Consider the following 24096-nt stretch of genomic DNA (forward strand, 5'->3'; position numbering starts at 1 on the left):
CAGACATTGGGCCTCTACTCAAGTCCTCCCTCAACACAAGAACACTTTGTTCTAATAACCTGGCATTCTGTGATGCTCAACTTCCCTACACAATCACTGAAGACAAAATGGCTGCATAAGCTAATGTGGTGAACAAAGCTGATGGTCCCCAGCTATTACAAGATATAGTGTCTGGGGTCTTAAAACTTGAAGGTAAACAAGCAGCCATCTAACAAGGAAGCAACAAAGCCCACATGGAAGAAGCACACCAACCCATGTGATCATGAGGTGTTGACAGGATCAGGTAGCAGGCACCAGAAGACCCAAAACAACCATTTCGATGTGAACGAGGGGAGTCAGAATGGAGACCCAAAGCCCACCTGTAGATAACTGGATATCCCCTCACAGAAGGTTCACAAGGAAGGGATGAATCAGCCAGGGTGCAGTATAGCACAGATGAAACACACAACATTCATCTAGTTCTTTAATGGTCCCTCCCTCCAACTATCATGACCTCAGTTCTGTCTTATAAATCTGGCTAGACCAGAGCTTATAGGCTGGTACAGATAGGAGTTCTCGACACTTAGAATCCAGGACAGAAAAACCCATCAGGAGTAGTAATGAGAGTAGCCATACCATGAGGGAAGGGGGAGGGGGGGAGAAAGGGGGAACCAGTCACAATGATCATCAACCTCAGCCACCCACCCAGGGGATGAACAACAGAAATGTGAGGAAAGGGAGACAGAGGACAGTGTAAAATATGAAATAAGTTATAAATTATCAAAGGTTCACAAGCGTAGGAGAGTGAGGGAGGGAAAGGAGTAGTTGATACCAAGGGCTCAAGTAGAAGAAAATGTTTTGGAAATGATGGCAACACATGTACAAACGTGATTGATAAAATTGATGTATGGATTGTCTTAAGAGCCCCCAATAAAGGGATTAAAAATTTTAAAATAAAATAAAAATAAAAGTTTTATCGACACATAACCCACATAGCATACAATTCAATAGTGAAGAGTTGCACAATAATCACCACAAATCAATCTTAAAACATTTTTTTCCTTGTACTCATTATTAGCTCCCCATTTCCCTCCAACCTCCCCAGCCACCCCACCCCCACCCCCTTAAGGAACCAGTGTCCTTTTTTTTTTTCCTGTTCTGTTTACAGGTTTATTCACCACAAAAGCATCCCCTCCGACTTTACTGGGGTGGCTGACCACGTCCACGACCAAATCCGCCTCTAAACTGGAATTCCGTTGCTGACCCTGCCCCAGCCTGGGCTTTCTGGTGGGCACCAGGTGGCACCGCGCGCCATCTGTCAGGGTCTCTGTCGGCCTCTCCTCTGGTCAGTCTGACTGGTCGCTCACCCTCCAGACCTTTGGGCCGTGGCCGGCCAGTCTCGGGCGACTGCGGCGCAGGGTGGCAGGCACAGTCTCCGGGGCAGGTGAAGGTCATCCCGGAGGTGCTGAGTGCCCTCGTTGGTAAAGTCCCAGTAAAATTCTCGAGGCACTCCCACGCAGCTTGGCATGCTTTCCAGAAATAGCGTGTACCTTTTAGACTGTCAAACCTGGAACTTTTCCTTCATAAAACCTTACTTGGATTAAAAAAAAAATTCTCCAGGCAAACTGCTCCTTCACGTAGCCTCGTGACTTGAGAGACTGCATGGCCTTCATGATGTGAAGGTTGGGCGCGTTCTTGTCCGCCAGTTGGGGGTGCTTGGGCATGTGTCCATCCTTCTGGGCCCCATTCCCCCCTCCTTGAAGGAGCTCATAGACAGCGATGCGGTTCTTCTTGGGCATCTGCATCGCGGCGACCGTGCGTGCTGAGCCGGCACGAGAAAGGCCATTGATCCATTATTATCTCGAAAGATTCCCTTTCTTGGATAGCATAGATAGATAACATACCCCCCAAAATAACAACAACCACACGATACAGTAGAGAAAACCTCATTTGAAAAGAAACTAGAAAAACTGGAACTTTTAAAATGAATCAAAAGGAGCTCAAATGATCAGGTGTCCCCTTTTAAGCTAATCTGCAGGGAGGGCAGTAGGACGCCGGCACTCGACCGCATCACGCTCGACATTCCCGTCTCCTCCCAAAGGGTCAAGGAAACTGCAGCGCAGCTCAACCCACAACGGGACCGCCGACGACGCTCGAGACGTTGCTAAACAGCAGCAGGTCGTGTTCCGGTCGCTCGGGGTTAGTTGGCGTTGTCAGTACGCGTTGTTTAAACTGTTTGCAGCTGTGTTCCAGGTAGTTTGCTATAATTTCCTTAGTTTTTGTGGACCCTAAGAAGGAGGTTTGGAAAGAATCATCATGAGAAGGAACGGTTAGCCCAGTTATCGCTAGTGCTGGTGATTTAGTAAACCCTGTCAGAAAACAATTCTGGAAACGCCCACAGCAGACCACAGAAGACGGATTTTTTTTTTTTTTAAGAGAAAGCCAGCCAGGTCCTAGTGAGAAAAGGCAAAGAGGGAAAACCTCCTGAGCAGCAGCTGCCGGTTGACTTGATGGAAGGGGATCCCCTTCCAAACAGTGACTGTCTCCATCCCTCCGCTCCACGTCGGTGCCCGCAGATCCAGATCCTCATCCGTCTCAAGGTAGGGGCCGTATTGTAATTGTTAAAACTTTTTTAATGTTATGTTTCTTATTTAATTATATTATTCAACTCTGAATTTATTTACTTTGAAGTTTCTGTGTAACGTTTTGTATCAAAAGGCAAGGTTAGGGTAAAAATGCGGTGGTCGGGAATGGATTAATCCGTTTTCAGTTATCTCTTATGGGAAAAATTTATTTGGAACGCGACTGCATCGCATCTCAACGCTGCTTCTAGAACGGATTAGTGTCGAGGTCCGGGGTTCTGGAATCTGTAACAGCAAGGCCACTCCCACCCCTGGCTGATGGTCAGAGAGGATTCACCTGAACCTTAATCCATGTGTATTTCCCTGTCACTTTTTTAAAAAACTGAAATAAGTTTTAAATGGGTTCAAAGGAAGAGATTACAGTTTAACCTAACTGTATCTGCCCTAAGGGTCTTTACGAGGCTCTCTGTCTGATAACAAGGCTCTTCAGATCCCTTAGCTGTGCTCAGAGGGGAGGCACTAGAAGCTGAATCTCGCTGTAGATCCTGCAAATGGATTTTTGGCTTTCACTGTCCCCCATAACCATCTGCAAACCAGGTGATCACAATTTAAGCTGACACCATTCCTCCTTCAGATCTGATTTCTCCACTCGCGCCTTCAAATCTAGGTTCTATTATTTACAATCCTTGGGACCCCCAGGCTGGTGTGCATCTTCCATGTGGAATTAGTTGGCATCTCATTACATGGCTATTTGAAGACAAACCTTTATGACCCTGAGGCTATTCTTTCTGATAGGCTCCATCTGGTCTCTTCGCCACTTTGCTGTAGTGCCCACATCTTCAGTGACCCCTCACTCGAGCAAGTATCAAGCAAGGGTCATGTCATAAGAAATCATTTTTTTTAGATTGGGGCAAGAACTAAGAGTAAGCCAAATCCATTCATAAATCTATGGTTTATATTGTCTCTGGTTCACTTTAGAGACGTCATTGTCATTTTATGTTAGAGAACATTACCAATGATCCCAACATTGTAACTCTTTACATCCTGTAGAAAACCTGGCATTTGTCCCTCAAAGGGGCTGGTGGTTTCGAACTGCTGACCTGGCAGTTAGCAGCCCCCTTTGTGGGAGGTCAAATGACCCTTTCACAGGGATACCCCAATTCATAACAGTAGAAAAATTACAGTTATGAAGTAGCAACGAAAATAATGTTATGGTTGGGGGTCACCACACATGAGGAACTGTATGAGAGGGCCGCGGCATGAGGAAGGCTGAGAACCACTGCACTAGAATAATCCACAAGATCAAAGAGCATCATTTGCACAGAAAGAAAATCCAAACTGTGGAGAAGAATGAACAGAAATGCTAAACACAGGGAGTAAGTGGGAAGAACTGCTATTACATTGTGGGAATTGCCATCAATGTCAGCAAAACCAACTGGGTTTGAATTGCTGAATGGAAAACCAATTTACTCTGTAAATGTTCACCCAAATCATGATATTAAAAAGGAAGAAACAACAACGTAAGTGAATTATATGCCAATAAAACTGTTAACTTAAGAAAAAAAGTGTGTGTGAGAGAGCGAGTGTAACATTTTATCTCACCATTTGTAATCATGGAAATTTAACCTAGATAAACAGAAGCACTGCAGTGTGTAAATAAACACACATCCCCAGAGGGAGGTCGACTAAGTTCTGTTGTCACCACACCATGAAAGAGTGACAACCATTGAAAGAAAACTGGATGACACCACATGACAAGAAGGAATTGTCAAATGAGTTATTGAGCATATTGAGTATGTATAATAATAGCCTACATTTATAAATAATGGAAAAAATAAAACCCTATCATTATGTCATATACGTATGCATGTCTATGGAATGTATATGCATGTGACTATATGATTGGAGGAAAAAAATACACCCTAGGAAGGTGTCGGTTACCTGAGGTCTATGAAAGGTGATGGGGGAGAGGGTGCAGGGAGTTGTAGGATACAGGAAGACAAGATTTATTTTTCTCTTCTATGCATTTCTGTAAATTTATACTTGAGTATGCATATACATGTTTAAATCTTTTTTTAGACTAAAATAAGAAAAAAACAGTGACTGCCTCTTGAAATACAATAGGGGAGACATGAATAAGACTTCCATGTTTTACTCCATATACTTGGGAGCTGTTTGAATATAAAAATCAAGAACATACTTATATGCATTACTGGCAAATAATATTCCAAACAATTGAATCAGCACTTCATAACTGAAACAATCGTTACTAAGCTTTAGATTTTCTTTTAAAGTTTAGGTTCTTTCCCATAATTATTCCTTTCAAACTTTAAAGAATTCATTTAGCACTTAAAAAAATTAGAGCTTCTCTTATATAAAAACTCCAAGATGGGAAAACTTGTGCATTTCAATTAATTTCATCTCTGTTTGGCAATCCTAAACTCCTGAATGCTTAATTTTGCCACGATTTCTTTAAAACTTGGAGGAAAAAAATCTAGTATCTAGAAAACTGAACCAATGTAAACTTTTTTTATCATTTTATTAGAGGCGCATACAACTCATCACAATCCATACATGCATCAGTTGTGTAAAGCACATTTGTATATTCATTGTCCTCATCATTCTCAAAACATTTGCTCTCCACCTAAGCCCCTGGCATCAGCTCCTTATTTTTTCCCCTCCCTCCCTGTTCCCCCCTCCCTCATGAACCCTTGATAATTTATAAATTATTATTTTGTCATATCTTACCCTGTCCGACTTCTCCCTTCACTCACTTTTCTGCTGTCCATCCCCCAGGGAGGAGGTCACATGTAGATCCTTCTAATCAGTTCCCCCTTTCCAACCCACTATCCCTCCACATTCCCAGTATCGCCACTCACACCATTGGTCCTGAAGGGATCATCCACCCTGGATTCCCTGTGTTTCCAGTTGCTATCTGTACCAGTGTACATCCTCTAGTCTAGCCAGATTTGTAAGGTAGAATTGGGATCATGATAGTGGGGAGGGAGGTAGCCTTTAGGAACTAGAGGAAAGTTGTATGTTTCATTGGTGCTACATCACATCCTGACTGGCTTGTCTCCTCCCGAGAACCTTCTGTAAGGGGATGTCCAGTGGCCTACAAATGGGCTCTGGGTCTCCACTCCACACACACACCCTCATTCACAACGATATGATTTTTTTGTTCTGATGATGCCTGATACTGATCCCTTCGACACCTTGTGATCGCACCACCTGGTGTGCTTCTTCCATGTGGGCTTTGTTGCTTCTGAGCTGGATGGCTGCTTGTTTACCTTCAAGCCTTTAAGACCCCAAACGCTATAACTTTTGATAAGCAGGCACCATTAGCTTTCTTCGCCACATTTGCTGATGCACCCATTTGTTTTCAGCAATTGTATCAGGGAGGTGAGCACACAATGATATCTTTTTTGCTGATATAAATTTTAAAAACCAGAAATACAATCACACATATTGGTATGCAGGAGCAAATTCTCCTGACAAAATTCCCTATATTCCCTAAAAATAGGTACTTTTTACCATTAGATTTTAGGTCCTAGAAATGTTCTTGAGTTTTCTTTTATTATCAAACACCAGCATCAGTGTCAGAAGAACTAGAATGATCCTTAAAAGTGAAGATGTTGGGAGTCAAGCCGGTCAGGGTGCAGGATAGCAACGATGAAACATACAACTTTCCTCTAGTTCCTAAATGCTTCCTCCCCCGCCTCCCACTATCATGATCTTAATTCTACCTTACAAATCTAGCTGGACTGGAGGATGCACACTGGTACATATAGCAACTGGAAACACAGGGATGATCCCTTCAGGACCAGTGGTAAGAGTGGTGATACCAAGAGGGTGGAGGGAGGCTGAGGTAGAAAGGGGAGACCAATTACAAGGATCTACATATAACTCCCTCCCTGGGGGGATGAACAACAGAAAAATAGGTGAAGGGAGATGTCAGACAGTATAAGACATGACAAAATAATAATCCATAAGTTATCAAGAGTTCATGAAGGAGGGGGTGGGGAGAGAAGAAAAATGAGGAGCTGATAGCAAGGGCTCAAGCAGAAAGCAAATGTTTGGAGAATGATGAAGGCAACAAATGTACAGATGCGCTTCACACAATGGATGGGTGTATGGATTGTGATAAGAGTTGTACGAGCCCCCAGTAAAATGATTTTTTTTTAAAGTGAAGATGTCAACAAGACACTTAGGACATGTCATCAGGAAAGACCAGTTGCCTGAAAAAGCCCTCAGGGTTGGTCAAGTAGCGGCTCAGAGAAGGGTGAAGCATCCACACAGCGGCTGCAGCCATGTGCTCAAAGGCAGCAAAAGTGTTCCAATGAGGAAGTTGTGGGCAACCCTTGGTTTTGTTATGTATACTGGGGCCCTGAGCCAGAGCGGACTCCATGGTGTAGTAAGTAATATGAAAACACCGTGCTCTTAGCCTACATTTTATTTCAGATCCTCACTCCCCCCTCCGCACCCCACAGAAATGTCTCTTATTTCACATAAACATACCTTGTGGGTGAGCAAGGGAAAACGAATCGGAGGTATTGTACAACCCTAACATTGGCTCTTGTGTGGCTGGAGTCGTGCAGGCTGAATGCAGCCCTGGTCCCAATGCAGAGTGAGCCTGGGAACTTTAATCCATGGGCTCTGCTCCGGTCGGTCTTCCTTCAAGGTTCAAAATGCTCTTTGATGCTTTGCAATTCCCTGTTTTGTTTTTCCTAATTGACACCAAGTTGGGGCCCCTTCCGGTGTATCCTCCCATCCAAGTACTAACCAGTCCCCACCCTGCTTAGCTTCCGAGATCAGACGAGATCGGGCGCATTCAGGGTGGTATGGCCATAGACCCGGTGTATCCCGTTTGAGAGTTTTTATGCACTGAAACAAATAACTTCTCATGATCATGTGCGACTGAGGGATTTGAGTTCCCCTGTATTTCACTTCATTGGTTGGCCTGGAAATCAATGCACAAATCCATAGGGCCTGCCCAATTTCATAACCAGCTGCCGGACCGGGGCTGAGGGTGGGGTGGGGGTGGAATCTGACCTCATCAAATGGGAATCAAAATTAAGAAGTAACAATCTCACCCCAAGTAATGGTGTTCTTCTTTGCTTAGGGGGTGGGGGATTAAAATATTTTGTTGAGGATACATGGTACAAAAGCTACATTGTCTCATTTATTTCTGTATGTGCAATTCTGTGACATTGATCACATGCTCAGGTTGTCAACTGAGCTGTTCCTCCCATGGACATAAACTTGCTGCCTCCAGGTTCCAGTCTAATCCTGTGAATCACCGTGGTCAATTTGATCCTACATAATTCTTAAAAGAGCTTAATGCTTAAGGCAAAATTTTTATTTATTACCTAAGCTCTTATTACTGGAAATTGGAGGAATTCCCAGCAAGAATTTCATGAAATTGTAGCTCCTAGACACACTTCTAAGCTTGTTCTTTTTCATATAAAATGTTTAAAGTGCATACAATCATTGAGAGTTCCTAAGTACCATCTGCTTTTTTGACATCTAGGTTTTTTTGGGGGGGTATTAATTTAATAAGTCATTTTATAGGGGGCTCTTACATTAGACATCTAGTTTTAAGCATGATCATGAAAGGTTAAATTTCCACTAGATTGGCAATCTAGCTTTAATGACAATTGAGAGGGTTAACTAAGGATGAAAATACAAGTTTTGATAGGTGTATATGTAGCGCATTGTCAAAGAAAACCCAGGATGTTTAATGGTAATATTCACCTGCAAAGTAATGAATGTGGTACTCTGAAGGTTAGATTTTATGTCGCCTGGCTCTATCTGGTTGAAGGTAGGGGTAGAGCCCAACCTATCAATAAGCCTGATGATTGACACCTTTCGGAGGGTGTAGACTTTTGTATAAGCCAGACCCTGAGCAGAGCCAAGCTCTCTGCCTTCTGCTGGATGTGGATCCTGTGTTGGTTTGTAGCCTGCCATCCCAGGAGCCATCAGCAGACTGCTGACCTTGGATTCATCCAGCTCTGTGGTCTTCCTGCTTCCTGTTCATCAGCGCCTGCAGATACAGGAGTCAGGAGAAGTCTCCAGCTTACATTTCACTAATGGATTGGAACCAGACTGGGCTTATGGACTTCTACAATTGTGTAACCCATTTCTTGATATAAATCTCTTTCTATATACATATACATACAAGGGTCGCTTGTTTTGCTTCTCTAGACAACCCAACCTGAGTACCATCACATATTTTATCAGACTATATCAAAATCATACCTTTATAAACAGAATAATTCACAAGGGTTCACAAGACACTGCTACTATTAGTTGCAAGACAAGGTTAACTGGATAGTTGGGGACTAGGAAGGAATGTTTATTGTAACTTCTGTACAGTGTATCATCTATGGGGGAAAAAGTTTAAAGTAGAAAACTGAGTAAAAATAAACACAATAATATATCGGATTTTTTTTTAATTTCCTGGAGATGAATCCTACTTGTTACTTTGTGCTTGAGGGTTTTCAGTACATGGGCAAAGGTCCGGATGGCAGAAAGCATGGTCTGATGAGGTAAGTGTGCTGCACTGTGGCTGAGAAGCAGGAGCTTGACCCAGCATCTCATCTCCAACCAAGCCATAAGCTCAGCCAGGGCTAGCACACTCAAGGTTGAGGACAGCTGCCAGAGAGAAGTTTTTCAGGGTTCCTATCCTCATTCACTCCCATCTATGCTGAGTCTATGCAGGCAGTGGCAGACCCAGAGCACACAGAAACACAAAGGGATAGTGAGAATCATTGTCTCAGAACAGAGAGGCAGAAGAGAAAGGTGCAAGCGAGGGAATGCCACTTGCTATTGGCTTTGAACTAGTCAACAGTAACAATATCAGCATGCCAGCTCATCCACTTGGTGTGATCGTTTAGGCTTGTGTCAACTAGGCAGGACTAGGATTCTCAGTGGGAATCCCCACTGAGCAATGCCCTATGATCTGACATAGTGTAATCAGTTTCAGGATAAGCATTCTATCAATTGAAAGAAAGTTTATTCGGGGCTGTGGCCTCTTTCCAGTATACGTGGGCACTGTGTAAACGCTTGGTTGCGCTTTACTGGGTCTGAATCCAGCATCTGGCTCACCCTCAGACCCCCAGCTCTTTGGACTTGAGTCACCAATCTGCTGTAATCTTTGAGAGTCTTGGGAGTCCTCAGCTCGCCATCTTACCAACTGACCTTGGATTCATTCACCTATGCAGCCAGAAGCCAGCCATCTGAACCCTGCTGATTGAACCTGGATCTTCAGCCCTACAGCAACTTGAGTCAGAAACTGCAACCTGACATCTGACCTGTGGACTGGGAACTTGCCCATCTCTAAGACTGTACGAGGCATTTCCTCGGTATAAACCTCTATGCCACCAGGAATACATGCACTTTTTTTTTTACATGCACTTTTATAGGAATAAGAGGCTAGTGTTCTCTGCAGCTATAAACCACTTAAGATGGTGAAAGTTGACCTAATATTAAATGCAGAAAAGGTATTTGGGTGCAGGGTGGCAATAGTAGAAGAGGAAATTTGATCTCTGAAGGTTCACATGTGTCAGATCCTTCACCAGCTAAGGAGACCCAGAGGGATTTACAATGAGAAAATGGGGGATTCCCAGAAATTATAGGACTGTGTTAATTTGCCAGGTGCCTAGAAAAGAAGGCGGGGTTCCTTAATAAAAAATGTTGCCAGGCCTAAAAATAACCACATCAATAGAAAAGCAGAACTGGAAAAAGTCAAGATCTTCACATTTTAGTAGCAAAATTGTAACTCAAGTGATTGTGTGGTTTCAATTTTTGAAGCAGATCCAAAGGGTCTCTGTCTGAAGCTATCCAGCAGAGGCCCCAAGACTGTCTACAGTAGCTGCCTGCTTCCCCCAAGCCCGACACTGAGGAGACTAGTTCGAAAACATTCTAGAGTAATGCATCCATTTTTTTTTTAAAGTAAAAGATGGTAAATGACATAAAGTCAGACAGGAGAAACATTTAATGTAGCCATTACAGGTGTATTTGCCTTTTTTAATAGGAAGTTTTGTGCTTCCCTATCTCAGACACCTCAGGTGATGAAATGTCACAATCCAAGTAACCCACTCGATGTCCCAAGAATCCTCGATGCACTATCCGCTTACTGAGCATGGAAACTGTATTTGGCTTCAATGTCGGAACATTGCTAGGAAGATTAAGTCACTTATTTCATAAATTCTTAAAATCTTGCTTGTATGGAGTTTAAATTATTAAAGAAAATTCATCCTTTTCCATTTATTACCATTTCCTCGCCAAGTGCTTTTTAAAAGACAATTGTAAGGATCATAAAATTAGATCTCAACACACATGTAATGTCAACCTTATAGATTTGAAACGTGAGTGAAATGCAGAGTTAACTTTCTCATGATTAGGGGACATCATTGCTAAGTAAATATTTTACCCTCACTATCTTTAACCAGGCCCCTCCCTCAAACTCTTGGTACATGATCACTGACATAATTGAGGTTTACTTTGGCTTTCAATGACATCCCTCAGACTTTTTTCAACAGGTAGGCGTGTCCGTGCATAGAATGCTGTGTACAACATGATTTAGTATGGCTTGTACGTGCAAAAGAGGGGAACACTAGTGTCCATCATTCCAGAACTAAATAACTATAATTCACCCCCACAGTGGGATATTTTCAGCTGTATAAAGAAAATGTCTTGATAGTCTCCAGGATACTCTTCATTGAACGTAGCAAGGTACATGGGTATAAAGAATATATATTTTTTGCATATACACTTTTAATCGTTTTATTAGGGGCTCATACAACTCTTATCACAATCCATACATACATCAATTGTGCAAAGCACATCTGTACATTTGTTACCCTCATCATTCTCAAAACATTTACTCTCCACTTAAGCCCCTGGCATCAGCTCATTTTTACATGCCCCCCCGCTCACCCCTCCCTCATGAACCCTTTATAATTTATAAAATTATTTTGTCATATCTTCTCCTGTCCAACGTCTCCCTTCACCCACTTTTCTGTTGTCCATCCCAAGAATATCTTTTTGTGTAAGGCAATACACATGTATTTGCATAAGCACTGAAATTATACACGAGATTATAGTATATGTGGAGAACAGACAAGGGTAGGAGTAAGACTATTAAAAACATTTTTAATGATACATTGAATATTAACTTGATATTGTGCCTCATAGATGTATTGCCTAGACAAAATTTCAAATTACTGTATATACTCGAGTATAAGCCGTTTTCCCATTTTTTGTTTTAATCGTTTTATTAGGGGCTCATACAACTCTTATTACCATACATACATCAGTTGTGTAAAGCACATATGTACATTCATTGCTCTCATCATTCTCAAAACATTTGCTCTCCACTTAAGCCCTTGGCATCAGGTCCTCATTTTTTCGCCTCCCTCTCCGCTCCCCCCTCCCTCATGAGCCCTTGATAATTTATAAATTATTTTGTCATATCTTGCCCTGTCCGATGTTTCCCTTCATGTACTTTTCTGTTGTCTGTCCCCCAGGGAGGTCACATGTAGATCCTTGTAATCGGTTCCCTTTCTAACCCTCTCCCTCTACGCTCCCAGTATTGCCACTCACACCCTTAGTCCTGAAGGTATCATCCACCCTGGATTTCCTGTTTCCAGTTCCTATCTGCACCAGTGTACAGCCTCTAGTCTAGCCAGACTTGCAAGGTAGAATTCGGATAATAGGGGCAGGGGAAAGGAAGCATTTAGGAACTAGAGAAAAGTTGTTTTCATCATTGCTACATTGCACCTTGACTGGCTCATCTCCTCCCCTAGACCTCTCTGCAAGGTAATCTCCAGTGGCCGACAAATGGGCTTTGGGTCTCCACTCTGCATTTCCTACTTCATTCACTATGGTAAGATTTTTTTGTTCTGATGCCTGATACCTGATCCCTTCAACACCTCATGGTCACACAGGCTGGTGTGCTTTTTCCATGTGGGCTTTGTTGCTTCTGAGCTAGATGGCCGCTTGTTTACCTTCAAGTCTTTAAGACCCCGGACGCTATACCTTTTGATAGGCAGGCACCATCAGCTTTCTTCGCCACATTTGCTTATTCACCCATTTGTCCTCAGCGATCCTATCATGGAGGTGTGCACCCAATGATATGTTTTTGTTCTTTGTAAGCCTAGATTTTAAAATACATTTTCAATGTAATTTTTGTGGTAAAATTAGGTGCACTGGCTGATATTCAGGTTGGCTTATACTTGAGTGTATGTGGTAATTTACACACCAGAAGCTTCCTCAATTGTTCGGCCTTAGCAGTCTCCCAGGACTAGACAATCAAGCCCTTCCTCTGTTGTCTGGGCTGTAGACTGCCCTGTGCTGGTGTGTATGTTGTAGGGACTGGGCGTAGATTATGTAAAAGAGTGGAAGTTGTACCCCAGCTTTGGGTACTATGCCACTTCCTGAGAAGAAAGGGATTGTCAGTTTGTAGCCCTCATGGGAAGCTCATGCCTTACAATGGACAAGGTGCATGTGAGAGGGCTTCAAAAAGTTTGTGGAAAAATAGAAATAAAAGATAATGGAATTTTTCCATGAACTTTTTAAAAAGCCCCCTTTGTACAGTACAGAAGCAGGCAGCAGGAAAGAAGAGAAGCAAAAGTGCGGGGGAGGGGGCGGAGAACATCTTAAAAGAGCGGTGACACGAGTCAGGTGAAAGGGCTGTAGCACTCGCAGTGACATTTTAATTTTTAAATGAGATTTGAAAATGTGCTCCAGTCTGTGTTATGTACAGTGCATGTGGCAGGGAAGTTCAATTGCTTATCATCTAAATTCACGAAAAGAAACATTTTAACCAAGATGTAACAGAACTTTACATAGTTTTATTAATATACACTGTAGTTGTGGAAAGCAAACTTTATACAAAAACCTTTATACAGATTAAAACTCTTGGCTACACAAAGCCATGTATGGGTGTGTACCCTCCACGCACGGCTTTTTTTCACATCGTCGCTACTATACATATTTACAAACATCATTTAAGTTATTTTACAATGCACCAAAGTGAGAAAGGGCCATTACAAAAGCAAATACAAAAAGGATAAAAATTTCAACTTGAACGGATATTAGGATGAAAACGTTCCAAACTTTTTTAATCTAGAAAAGAATGTTATTTCTTTGAAATATCAAAACTAAACGGTCACGGTTCTATCATTGTTGCTTTCACTCTGATCCCAAGTTCCAACATTCAAATATAAATATCCTAAGCAAACAGGTAAACAAATCAGATCAATGACTGCAACAAGCTGAACATGCTGACTTGACATCAAAGAGTCAGCAAGCGATAACAAAATGCAGATCATCTAGCAATTTTAAAATGTGCTATTAAAACACGCACCTATTTAAGTTTAGCTCCCCATTTAAAACATGAGGAATTCCACGCTTCTGTGCAGTATATAATATCGATTAAGCCTCCAAGGAACTCAGCCACTCATCTGAAATGTAAGAAAATGCTAAAGTTATGATTTCATTTTATGGAGATATGACCACTGCACTAAGCACCGATCCTTAAAATGAACTGTTTTGGTTAATGCTGGTTAAGGAACAAGCATTTATAGGACTGGTTTGGTAAGTCTACCATTGCACTGTGATTTTGTTAAGAATGTAGTGAGAGTACAGTACTTGAAAACACTTGGTTAAGAGACCTGCCAGGAATGTGTCAGCATGAGAAGTCAAGTTTCAATGTCATTGAGAACTTTTAGATTTGTAATGGAATTTGGAGATTTCAAACTAACAAGCATCACTACCACATACACGTTAATTCTTTCACAAATTTATATTTTCTTCAAAAGTGAACAGAAATCACATTGTAAGATAACATTTAAGTAAACCAAGAAAATCAGTTTAATTTTTTTTCAGTTTAATTTCTTAAAGGCAAGAGAAAACTTCAAAGCTCAGTGTATCCAAAAAGAAAAAGAAGTATTTTTTCCCCTTAATTGGGACCCTTGTGTCATCCTTGGGTAAAGAGGTTCTTTGGAATCATCTGCTGAAAATTTGCCATTATTCAACCTATTTCAGAATTACATAGGAGTTTAACTTCACAGTGAACTACTCAACGTCTTTTGAAGAGCTCATTAGCAGACCAGTGCTTTAAGAGAAGATGTAAAATAATAGGTTATCTAAGGAGAGTCCTTCAGATTGAGTCTAGAGGCAGGTCTACAATTCAAAAATACTCAGAACCCTCTGAATGGCAATCTAGGTCCAAGCATGATTTCCATTCAGGCTTAATTTCACTTTCAATTGGGTACTTTTTAGCTCAAATAAATACCATGACAAATCAACTGAAATGTTTAAGTAAAATCCAAAATACTTTAAAGGAACTGGCTCAGGTCTTACAGGAAAATCCTGATAATTTAATTAATATTGCCTTCATAAACGCGCATCAAAAATGGCTTACGGAAACTGAGAGAACACTTCTGTGAACAGTCAACATGACACAGTAAACTGAATGGTCTGTCCAGATGACAAGCCTTTGTGACTCCTGATTTGTATTTATTCACTTTCATAATTTTAGCAGAGCTAAAAAGGGAGACATTTTACATTACAATGACTGCACAGATTCCAATGCTTACAAAACATTATCTCTAAGAATGTATTCTTCCTCTTCACTTACAAATTACTTAGACCATCGAATGGACTCCCGCTCCCTACACCTTCAACTCATCAGCGATCAGGAGGAGGTGGAGGAGATGCCTTGCTGATCAGAACTACAGCAGGCTTCACTGTGAGCACAGGGAGGAGAGGAGGGGAGGGGAACGGACGGACACCGACCTTGGATGCCTGCACAAGCAACTACTTCCCAGCAGTGGCTGAAGCAGGAACTCCACGGCAGCCTGTTTCTCGCTCACTGCTCAACACCTTCAATGACTAACAGGCCATTAACTGCAGTTACAGTGTTAAATATTCACGTTACTAGTGTCTTGAGTGTAACCATTAACTACCTGCATTTTAACTTTTCATAAAGCTTCATTAGCTGCTGGAATCTTTCTGAGACCTAAAGAAAATAAAAAATCAGTGTTAATTATTAGTATTTTTTCATCACTGATGAATACTTTCATAAAACACCTAGAGACAGAAAGTTGCCCTCAATAATATATGAAACAATATCTAAGAAAAGGAACTGTCTTCATACAAAAAGTGACCGCCAGTTTAATTCTGAATGGTAAACTTTCAACAAACATCATTATAAAAGTACTTGAGAATAAGTAAAATGAGATCAGAAAAAAAAATGTACTTTTCCAATTAACTTTTTCCATAATCTCACACAGTTTTATTTAAAACAGTCTCTATACAAAGTGTCATGCTTTAAAAGAAGTTGGCTAATAAGTATCTACGTATTTTAGATGTTTTTTCATTAAATCTAGGAATTTTCTTAGAACTTAGCTATGACTCAAGAGACGCAAAAATCAGGGAGTTACCTGATTTGGATTTTTGTTCAACTTAGCAGCTAAAGTAGTGAATGTTTTCACCGATGGGCCTTTTTTCTGACACTCCAATAAGATTTCCCGGTCATCATTTCTGTAGGGAGAAAATATTACTTAGTTTTTGTTCATCAGAGTAGACGACTAACAAAGTGCCAACGCCTTAATGTCTACCAATCGAGGGTGATATTTTTATTAAAATCCACAGAATAAAGCAAAATGTGAACATGCCAAAATAACGAAAGTATGTATCTCTTGAGAAATAGCTTCTGGATAATTTTAATCTTGGAGTTCACCTGCAATTACCAAACTGACCACAACAAATGTACTGTTTTTCCTGTTGATGAAATTAACAATTAAAATTTTTTTTTAAATTTACGTTGCTTTCCTTGTATTTTTAGCTTACTTTTAATGTATACAGTACTTTAAAAATCAAGACCCATAGATGATCACACACTTAATAAACCTAAGAAACAGATCTTCTAATGCTGTTTTTTCTAAAGGGTTCGAATCAATGTACATCTCTGAGATTTGATTTTGTAGTCCTCAACAAAAACGATTGCTGGTTTGGAGAAATCCATCTTCCCACATTCAGTGCCCTCACCAGGTACGGAGATTGTCTATCTCTGTTCTACTGATTCCAACACAGATTACCTTTCTATCTGAAAGGTAAACTACAGATCTGCAGTCCTTAAAAAGCTCACCCCCCCCAAAAAAAATCAAAATACAACTCAGTTATGAAACTTTGGGGGTAAACACTCAAATTACAAACATTGCAACTTTCCCCCCTTGCTTTAGTGCCTAACAGTCTTCCTTTCGCAAATGTGCTTCTACCTGTTCCATGTGAAAGAATTCCAAACTGAGAAGGTGCTCAACCCCCACCCCAGTGGAGAGCCATTGCTCCAGCCCATTCCACAGCAGCGCCGCACTGCATTCTGGGATACATGTCTCCCAACCTTGGCCATTGCTGAAGTCCTCACTCTCCTTAGTCAAAAGGGGATAAAACTATGAAAGCAAGACAAAATGATTGCTGGTCTCTCAAAGTATCCTGGTGATTTACAAGTCTCACCGAGATTCTTACCTTGTCCATGAAACCACAATCTCGCCTTTCTTCTTAACAACATTGTTGGCAGAAAGGCTGGAGGGAGATGTGGCGGCGGCGGCCTGCATCTTGGGGCTGCCTGTGGGTGAGGAGTCGTCTGTAGTCGCGGAGCAGGCTCTTTTCTTACTTTGGCAAGCTTCGCCATTCTCGCCAGAATCTTGGGTGGCTTCCTTAGCCCTTTTCCCATTAGTGAAGCCCGTATCCGTCGTCCTTTGTTTCTTCTGAGAAGGGCGGCTCGGATCTGAAAGGTGTTTTCTTTTTTTGTGAGCGTTATCCGAAGACTCGGGCAACTCTGCACGGTCAGAATCGGGCGTGGGCGCTGATTTGTCGTCACCCTTGTTCGCTTCGCAGGGCCTGGGAGATTCTGTGGTCAGGTCGATGCAGGGCTCCTCAGCGCCGCTTCTCCAGGGCTCACTCGCCACGCGCGTCTCTTCTTCCTTACAGTTCGCTTCCTCTGTGCATATGATCTGAGAGCCCGGGCCTCCATCAGCCCCGCAAGGGGTCCCCCCTTCGTTTTTGCTCTCGCTGGAAGCCTCTTGTGTCAAGTCAATGAATGCGCCTACAGTGTCCAGCTGTAAGGAGCTGTCTAATAGTGGAGTCTCCTGAGTCACGCTGCTGCCAGAACAGCCCAACGGACCGATGCTGAGAACTGCTACCTCCAGGAAGTCCCCCAACTGCCTGGGCTCGGTGCCTGGCTCTTTGGTGAGGTCTATGAAGGTGTTTGGGAGAGGATCCTCCACAGGCTGCGGCGTTTCTTCGAGCAAAGGCAATTCTGCGGGGTGCTCCGTGGTCCCTTTTGGTTCCCACCCTTGGTGCAGTTCGACTTTACCGCCCTCACCGGTTTTACCTGAAGCACCCTTCAGGAATTCATACCTATCAGGGACTTGCGGCTGGAGCAGAGAGTTCTGGTCACTCGTCAAGCTACTGCCTTCAACGTTTTTGTTTTCAAATTCTTCCACCATGGAGTTTAAAGCCGAGCTCTGGCAGGAAGTGTACTCTTTCTCCGTTGCTTCCCGAGCTTCATTTTCCACAGGAGGCAAAGATGCCAGAGACCCATCAGCCAGGGGGCTCTGTTGAAGGGGAGGGGAGGCGGACGGTGCTGAACGCCGTATTTTCACAATGAAATGGTCGTTGGACTTCTCCATGATGACAGCGTGCATGGGCAGATTCGGGTGGTACTGGAAGCCTGGAGCCACAGACCGGCTGGCCCATGATGATGAACAGCTTGACTTACTGCTAGAGTTATCGGACTCCAGTGCTAAATGAATGTCTTGCTCAGACGCATCCTCTTCTTCAAGTAAGGCATCCTCACTAAAATGGGCACTAAGCACTTCTTCAGGAGTTGAGCTAGACAGAACTTCCGGCTTTAAGAAACTGAGATGACCGTCTGACTTCAAAGGAGATGGTACTGTCAAAGAGACTGCTAGATCTTCAAGAAGGATGGAAGAAATGCAGGGCTTGCTCTTCTCGGAACTGCATACATGATCTTTATTTACAGCAATGTTAGTGGACATTTCAAACATACAGCTCTCATCCAGCACATCAGGGTGAACTGGTAGTGAGAGCCCGGAAGACAGAGACGGCCCTTTCTCAGAAGACAATAATGACCAGTTGTCATCACTAATCATTTTCAGGCTTGGAGGGCCCTCCCCTGAAGCTAGCTCTTCAGTTGGTATGGATTCACATTTCAGACTGTCCAGCAGCTGTTTCTCTGGGGTTTTGAACTCCCACTCGCCCTTTTCATTACCGTTAACACTGCTCTCTGAAAGATCAGAACCTTGCAACAAGCTTTTAAATATTTCACCCATTTGCGCATCACTCACTAAATTAAAAGTCAAGCTGGATGCCTGCTGCTCGGTCAGAATCTCAAAACTTCGTTCTGGCTTCAAAGCAGCATGCTGGCATGCCTGTGCAGCGTCAATAGTGCCGCCCTCAGCTCTTTCTGGCCTTGGGGTGCTTGGACACTTTACTTCCAAGGAGTGCTCTTGGGATGGAGAGGTCTTTGTATTATTCATGCAGGTGCTAGGGCTTTTTTTGGTGTCATGCTTGGCTGTGTTATTAGAGTTGTTTGGGTCTTGGTGTGTTTCCCCCAAGGTTTTACTGGGGTCCAGTAGAGACTTAACACGAACAGACTCCTCTGGTTTGGGGGGGTTGGCTTTTACGACTTCTTTGTTAGAGTTCTCTGTGTTCCCCTTCTGACAATGCGAGCGCTGTACTTTTTCTTTATTCTTTTCATGTTTTCTCTCATCACTGTCACTTCCAAAGTTTTTGGAATCACAGAATTTTTCTAAGGTTTTCTTAAGTTTTGTAAACAAATAATCCAGTTGCTCATCTACAAATTTCCACAGTTTTTTTTTCATATCTGGTAGTTGCTGTTCAAATAAACGATCAACAATGCCATTCTTTTTAACTTGCTTAAGTTTAGATTCGACGATCTCACAGAGGTATTTCTGTAACGTAGACACCGACTTAGAGATTTTGGCTAAGTCAAGGTATTTGATTAGTGATGTAAAACTCAAAATTGCTAACTCAATAATTCTATGAAATTGTATTAATGAAAATTTGACCTTGAATTTCATATAATTTTTCCTTACATGTTTTCTTAGCGTTCGTAACATGTGCATAACCTCTCGGACAGAAGAGGGGGTGGCAATAATTTGAACAATTTTTTCCAGGCTGGAAGGGCTCATTATTTTATCTTTCTTCCCTGTTTTTGGAGATTTTCGAGATTCGCTTGTTTTCTTAAGGCATTTGTTATTGGTCGGATGAATCGCTGCAGATGGCCTCCTAGTCCTGCAGTTCGATTGCGCGGCGCTCTCCCTCCTCCCTGGGTTGGTCTTTGTATTCCGCACTTGGGCAGAAGTGCGGGGTTTGCTGCTTTGCTCAAAACATTTTTGAGATTTAGATGTTTCGTGGTCACTTACAATTTCTCCTTCTTCTAAGTCATCTGAAGGTAAATTCTTACAGGATTCTGCTTCGGTATACTTGTGAGATTTGCAAATTGGCTTTTTATTTTCTTTGTTGAGGTCATTAGACTGACTCTTAGAGGCAGAGTGAGCTGAATTCAGCAGAAAAGCATCTATGGAAGAGAAAAGTACATTGCAGTCACATGACCGTTAAGCCATGGTCATTTGACGTTCATGCTTTAAAAAAAGTGAAACACTAATGCAACTTATATTTTTTATTCCTCACCCCGTTAAGTAGAATTTTAATCCCTAATACTTATTCATGCCATTGGCCTTTGGTGGTCTTAAAGTTTGCACAGTCAGAGAGAAAGAGAGTTGTTGTTTAATGGGTATAGTTTCCGTTAGGGATGATTAAAAAGATCTGGAAATAGATTAAAAGTAATATTGGTACTTTGTGAATGCATTTTACACCACTGAATTTTACTCTAAAAAATAGTGTAGATGGTAAATTTTTTTTTTTTGAAGATGGTAAATTTTATATCATGTGCCGTATATGCTGGAGTATAAGCTGGCCTGAATATCAGCCGAGGCACCTAATTTTACCACAAAAACAGCATTAAAAATGTGCTGGGAAGCAGCTTATACTCGAGTATATACGGTATGTTTTAACACAAGAAAAAAGGCCAAAAAATTCTTCTCAGAAAACTCTAACAAGAGTGATAAAATTTAGTCTTAAAAAAAAAATGTTTTTTTTAATTTTTAAAAAATTTAGTCTTTTGATAACCATCAGCATCACTTCACATCTGTTTGATGGTGGCTTTGGGGCAAAAACATCTGAAAGCAAGCAAACAGCAATTGACACAAACTCCCACTATTCTTACTGGTATCGTGACCTAAGATTAGAGATTAAAGGCTGCAGTGTACATTTCTAGTTAACAATGGTCTCTGCCTTGCATATCCGTTAGTTAGCAAAATAGAAAATGAAAGCATGAGTCCCCCTGTCCAGTCATCCGCACAAACATGGTAGAAGATAACAGACTATTACCTTTGTGGTGGTTAGTGCTCGGTGGAACTCGAGAAGGGCTTTCCATTCTAAGAACTTTCGCTACTGGTCTCTCGGGACTATTCAGAGGACTGAGGACTTCTGGAATAGGCCTCAGCTGATTAAAGTCGATGCTCAGAACAGAATTCTCATCATCATGATACTCTGAATTTGTCTCATCAGTTTCCATTCTGTGGCCCACTAGCTCCGCTTTCTGCAGTGGAAGCTCTACAGTCTCCTGAGGTGAGCAAGGCTCTGTAGGAAAGGACCTACTCTCAGCAGGTGGTGTGCCCTCACGAGCAGCCTCAAGTCTTGCTTCGCCATCTTCTGAAACGATTGCTCGCAAAATGCCAGCTTCTCTGACTGGTGGCTGCAAAACGCTTCCACTGCACTCAGCCACTGTGGTTGAAAGATCTACCTTCGTTTCCGTTCCTTCAGAAACGCTGTAAGAATTTAAATCGTCATTTCTTTTGTTATCCGATTCCAAGCCACAGTTCTGAGGACCATCTGTCTGTACCACATGGATTCCTGTGGGAGCGGCCTTTGCACTGTCAACGGAGTTTTCCATTTCTGTTGATGGACACACGGATGCTGCTTGGTCCTTTTCTATAGGTGCTGAAAATAAAGTCTCGGTACCAAAAAGGGTCGGGTCACAAGCCATAGAATTCTCAACAGATTTCACCAACACCTTTTTTTCTTCTTCAGTTTTGCTTTCTGGAATATTGATCTTCTGTTCGGATGCTGCTGAAAGCGCACCCTTGGGTTTTAGTAACTTTGATTTGGTTTCCTCTACATGTTCATTAACAGTCGGAACACAAGTCCTAGTTTCAGCTTGCACCAAGGGATCCAAATCACACGTGCCGCTGGATTTGGGAGTATCGGTTAGTCTGTGCTGATTGTCCTGAGAAACCGGCTGCTTTTTAGCAGGAGAAAGAGTTAAGTTCAGTTTTTCCATAAAACTCAACTTGAAGTCCTTGTTCTTGGTTTCAGTTGGCCCACTGTCAGCTTTAACTACCAGTGCTTTGCCATTTACTCTTTCAGGAGTTTCACTTTTGGTATGTTCACTTCTGTTGTTTGGGGGCTCATTTGGTCTCCTCAATAACTCAGTAGTGGTTCTCTTAGCTTCTTTATTAGTTCTCTGTAAATGTTCTGTCAGTGTCTTTTTTTCACTTCTCGCATGCCTACTTTCGTCTCTGCTTTCTTGGTCTCTTTTCCTCCGATCTTCAGTCCTGTGCTTTTCTACTTTCAAAGGCACGTCTTCCCTGTGGTGTGTGCCAGCAGCGTCCTTGGAGTCGCTGTGTTTGTGCGATCGACTGCTTGAAAGAAAGGAGGCACACCTGCCATCTGGAAAACTGTGACTGCTTACTCCCCTGTCTCTTTTACTCTCTTCCCCCCGTCCTCGTCTCTCAGCCAGATGATATTTACTTGAATTGTGAGAAGATTTTGTCACCTCGTTCCGGGAATGAGGAAGCGGTGTTTGTTCAGATCTGCTCCGCTGATCCTGGTCCTTTACTCCTGATTTGGGTTTTTGGTCGACTTTTCTCTCTTCTTTGTCTTGTGATTTAAGGTCCTTCCTATTTGTATTTTGTGACCTTTCATTTTGTCGTTCTAGTCGTTTGTCATTTTGAGACTCTTTTCGAATGTGGGACTTCTCTCTGGGCATCTCTTTCTCCCAAGAAGAGCTGGTGTGTTCACTTTGGTGATTTGAATCTGCGCTACTTTTAAGCTTTGAATTTTTGCTTTCCATCTTTGGGTCACCTTCACCATGTTTCTCGGAACGTCCTTGTAGTCTGTGATGAGCCTCTGTGTTCCTCGGTTCACCATCCCCACAGTCTCTCCGGGTTCTATCTGACCCTCCACTGTGCTGACTGTGTCTAATTTCTTTTTTCTCTCTCCTGTTACCTTCACCTGAGCTATCCTCACCGGCCTGATATTGGGGACGCGACCAGATGCCATTGGCGCAATGTTTCTCACTAGACGTGTGCAAAAGCGAAGTGCTCCTGTTTTCAGAGTGTGGTTTTCCTTCTTTGCCCAGGCCTGGCAGCGAAGTGCCACGATGCGCATCTCTAGAGCCATCACCTTTCACTCTGCAATCAGTCCTTGAAGAATCATCTAAATGAGGAGATCTGGACTTAAGGTCTTTCTGTTTTCCTGGATCTGATATCCTTGCAGTTTTATGATTATTTCGGAAATGTGGAAATTCAGACAATCTATTCAGAAACAAAGAAACAGTTATTAGTATGTAATATTACAAATTTTACTTCCCTAGGGCAGACATTAAAATTTGGGGCATGCACACTAACGAAATCAATATTTAATAACTGATTTACCAGCTTTCTGCTAAGTGGGCCAGTTTTCCAAACAAGAAGCTCTTTCACTTGCTTTGCTTCAAAGATGCCTGGAAGAGCTTTCGGTCTGTCACTTCATTTGCCTATGCCCATAACTTCTGTTGCCAGACTTCTTCTACTCTATGCATATAGCACTCAAACGAATCAGATTCAGCCGTCTCGCTTATTTTTGCGCCCTCAGCATACTTTAGCCCAAACAAGAAGTCCAATTGAAATCTTGGGAAGGGAAACGATCACTCTACAGGAATCCTCACGCAAGTTTTGTTTCACCTACCGTCCAGCAAGTCAAAGCATCCACAGCCATTTTACACTACTACACTCTACGTTAAAAAGGAATGTAGACTTTTGATACAGTCCCCCTGTTGCAAAATAAACGGACAAAATGCTAGAACTTTAAAAAAGAAAGTAAGTACAGTAGCAAATTTGCATAAAGCTAAAGAAACTTTTAAAAACCTTTAGTATATTTTATCAAAAAAGCTACTTCAATCAGATAAACTGAACACTTTTCTCCAGTGACTGATATTTTCCTGTATCAGTTACTTTAATGCTGTAACTAAACACCTACTGCTATAGTACAGTAGAAACAATAGACACAGTCATGCTAGAACTTACACTGCTCTACCTTCGAGGACGCAGACTATTCTCCTACTCTGGACATGTTACCAGGAGACCAATCTTGGAAA

At 42.2% G+C, this 24096-nt stretch overlaps 1 protein-coding gene and 1 pseudogene across 3 annotated transcripts in view; both read right to left on the reverse strand.

Moving 5' to 3' along the window:
• Positions 1-1148: 1148 nt before the first annotated feature.
• On the reverse strand, positions 1149-1784 carry LOC142452824 (small ribosomal subunit protein eS10-like; annotated as a pseudogene).
• An 11608-nt stretch (positions 1785-13392) lies between these two features.
• Positions 13393-24096, reverse strand: part of CASP8AP2 (caspase 8 associated protein 2) — a 34301-nt gene continuing 23597 nt past the window's right edge. Inside the window, exons 7-11 of one of the 3 annotated variants that reach the window (XR_012785377.1) lie at positions 21069-23275; positions 17097-20196; positions 16013-16112; positions 15366-15588; positions 13395-14029 (exon numbers count right to left, since the gene is read on the reverse strand). Coding sequence is in view for 2 of the 3 variants with exons in the window: in XM_075554765.1 (XP_075410880.1) it covers positions 15532-15588; positions 16013-16112; positions 17097-20196; positions 21069-23275 (5464 nt within the window). In the remaining variant the exon portion in view is untranslated. Of the gene's footprint in view, positions 15589-16012; positions 16113-17096; positions 20197-21068; positions 23276-24096 lie in introns of all 3 variants that reach the window. The other 2 variants (XM_075554766.1, XM_075554765.1) reach the window with 2 other exon arrangements.

Source organism: Tenrec ecaudatus, chromosome 7 (assembly GCF_050624435.1).
Source record: "Tenrec ecaudatus isolate mTenEca1 chromosome 7, mTenEca1.hap1, whole genome shotgun sequence".
NCBI lineage: Eukaryota > Metazoa > Chordata > Mammalia > Afrosoricida > Tenrecidae > Tenrec > Tenrec ecaudatus.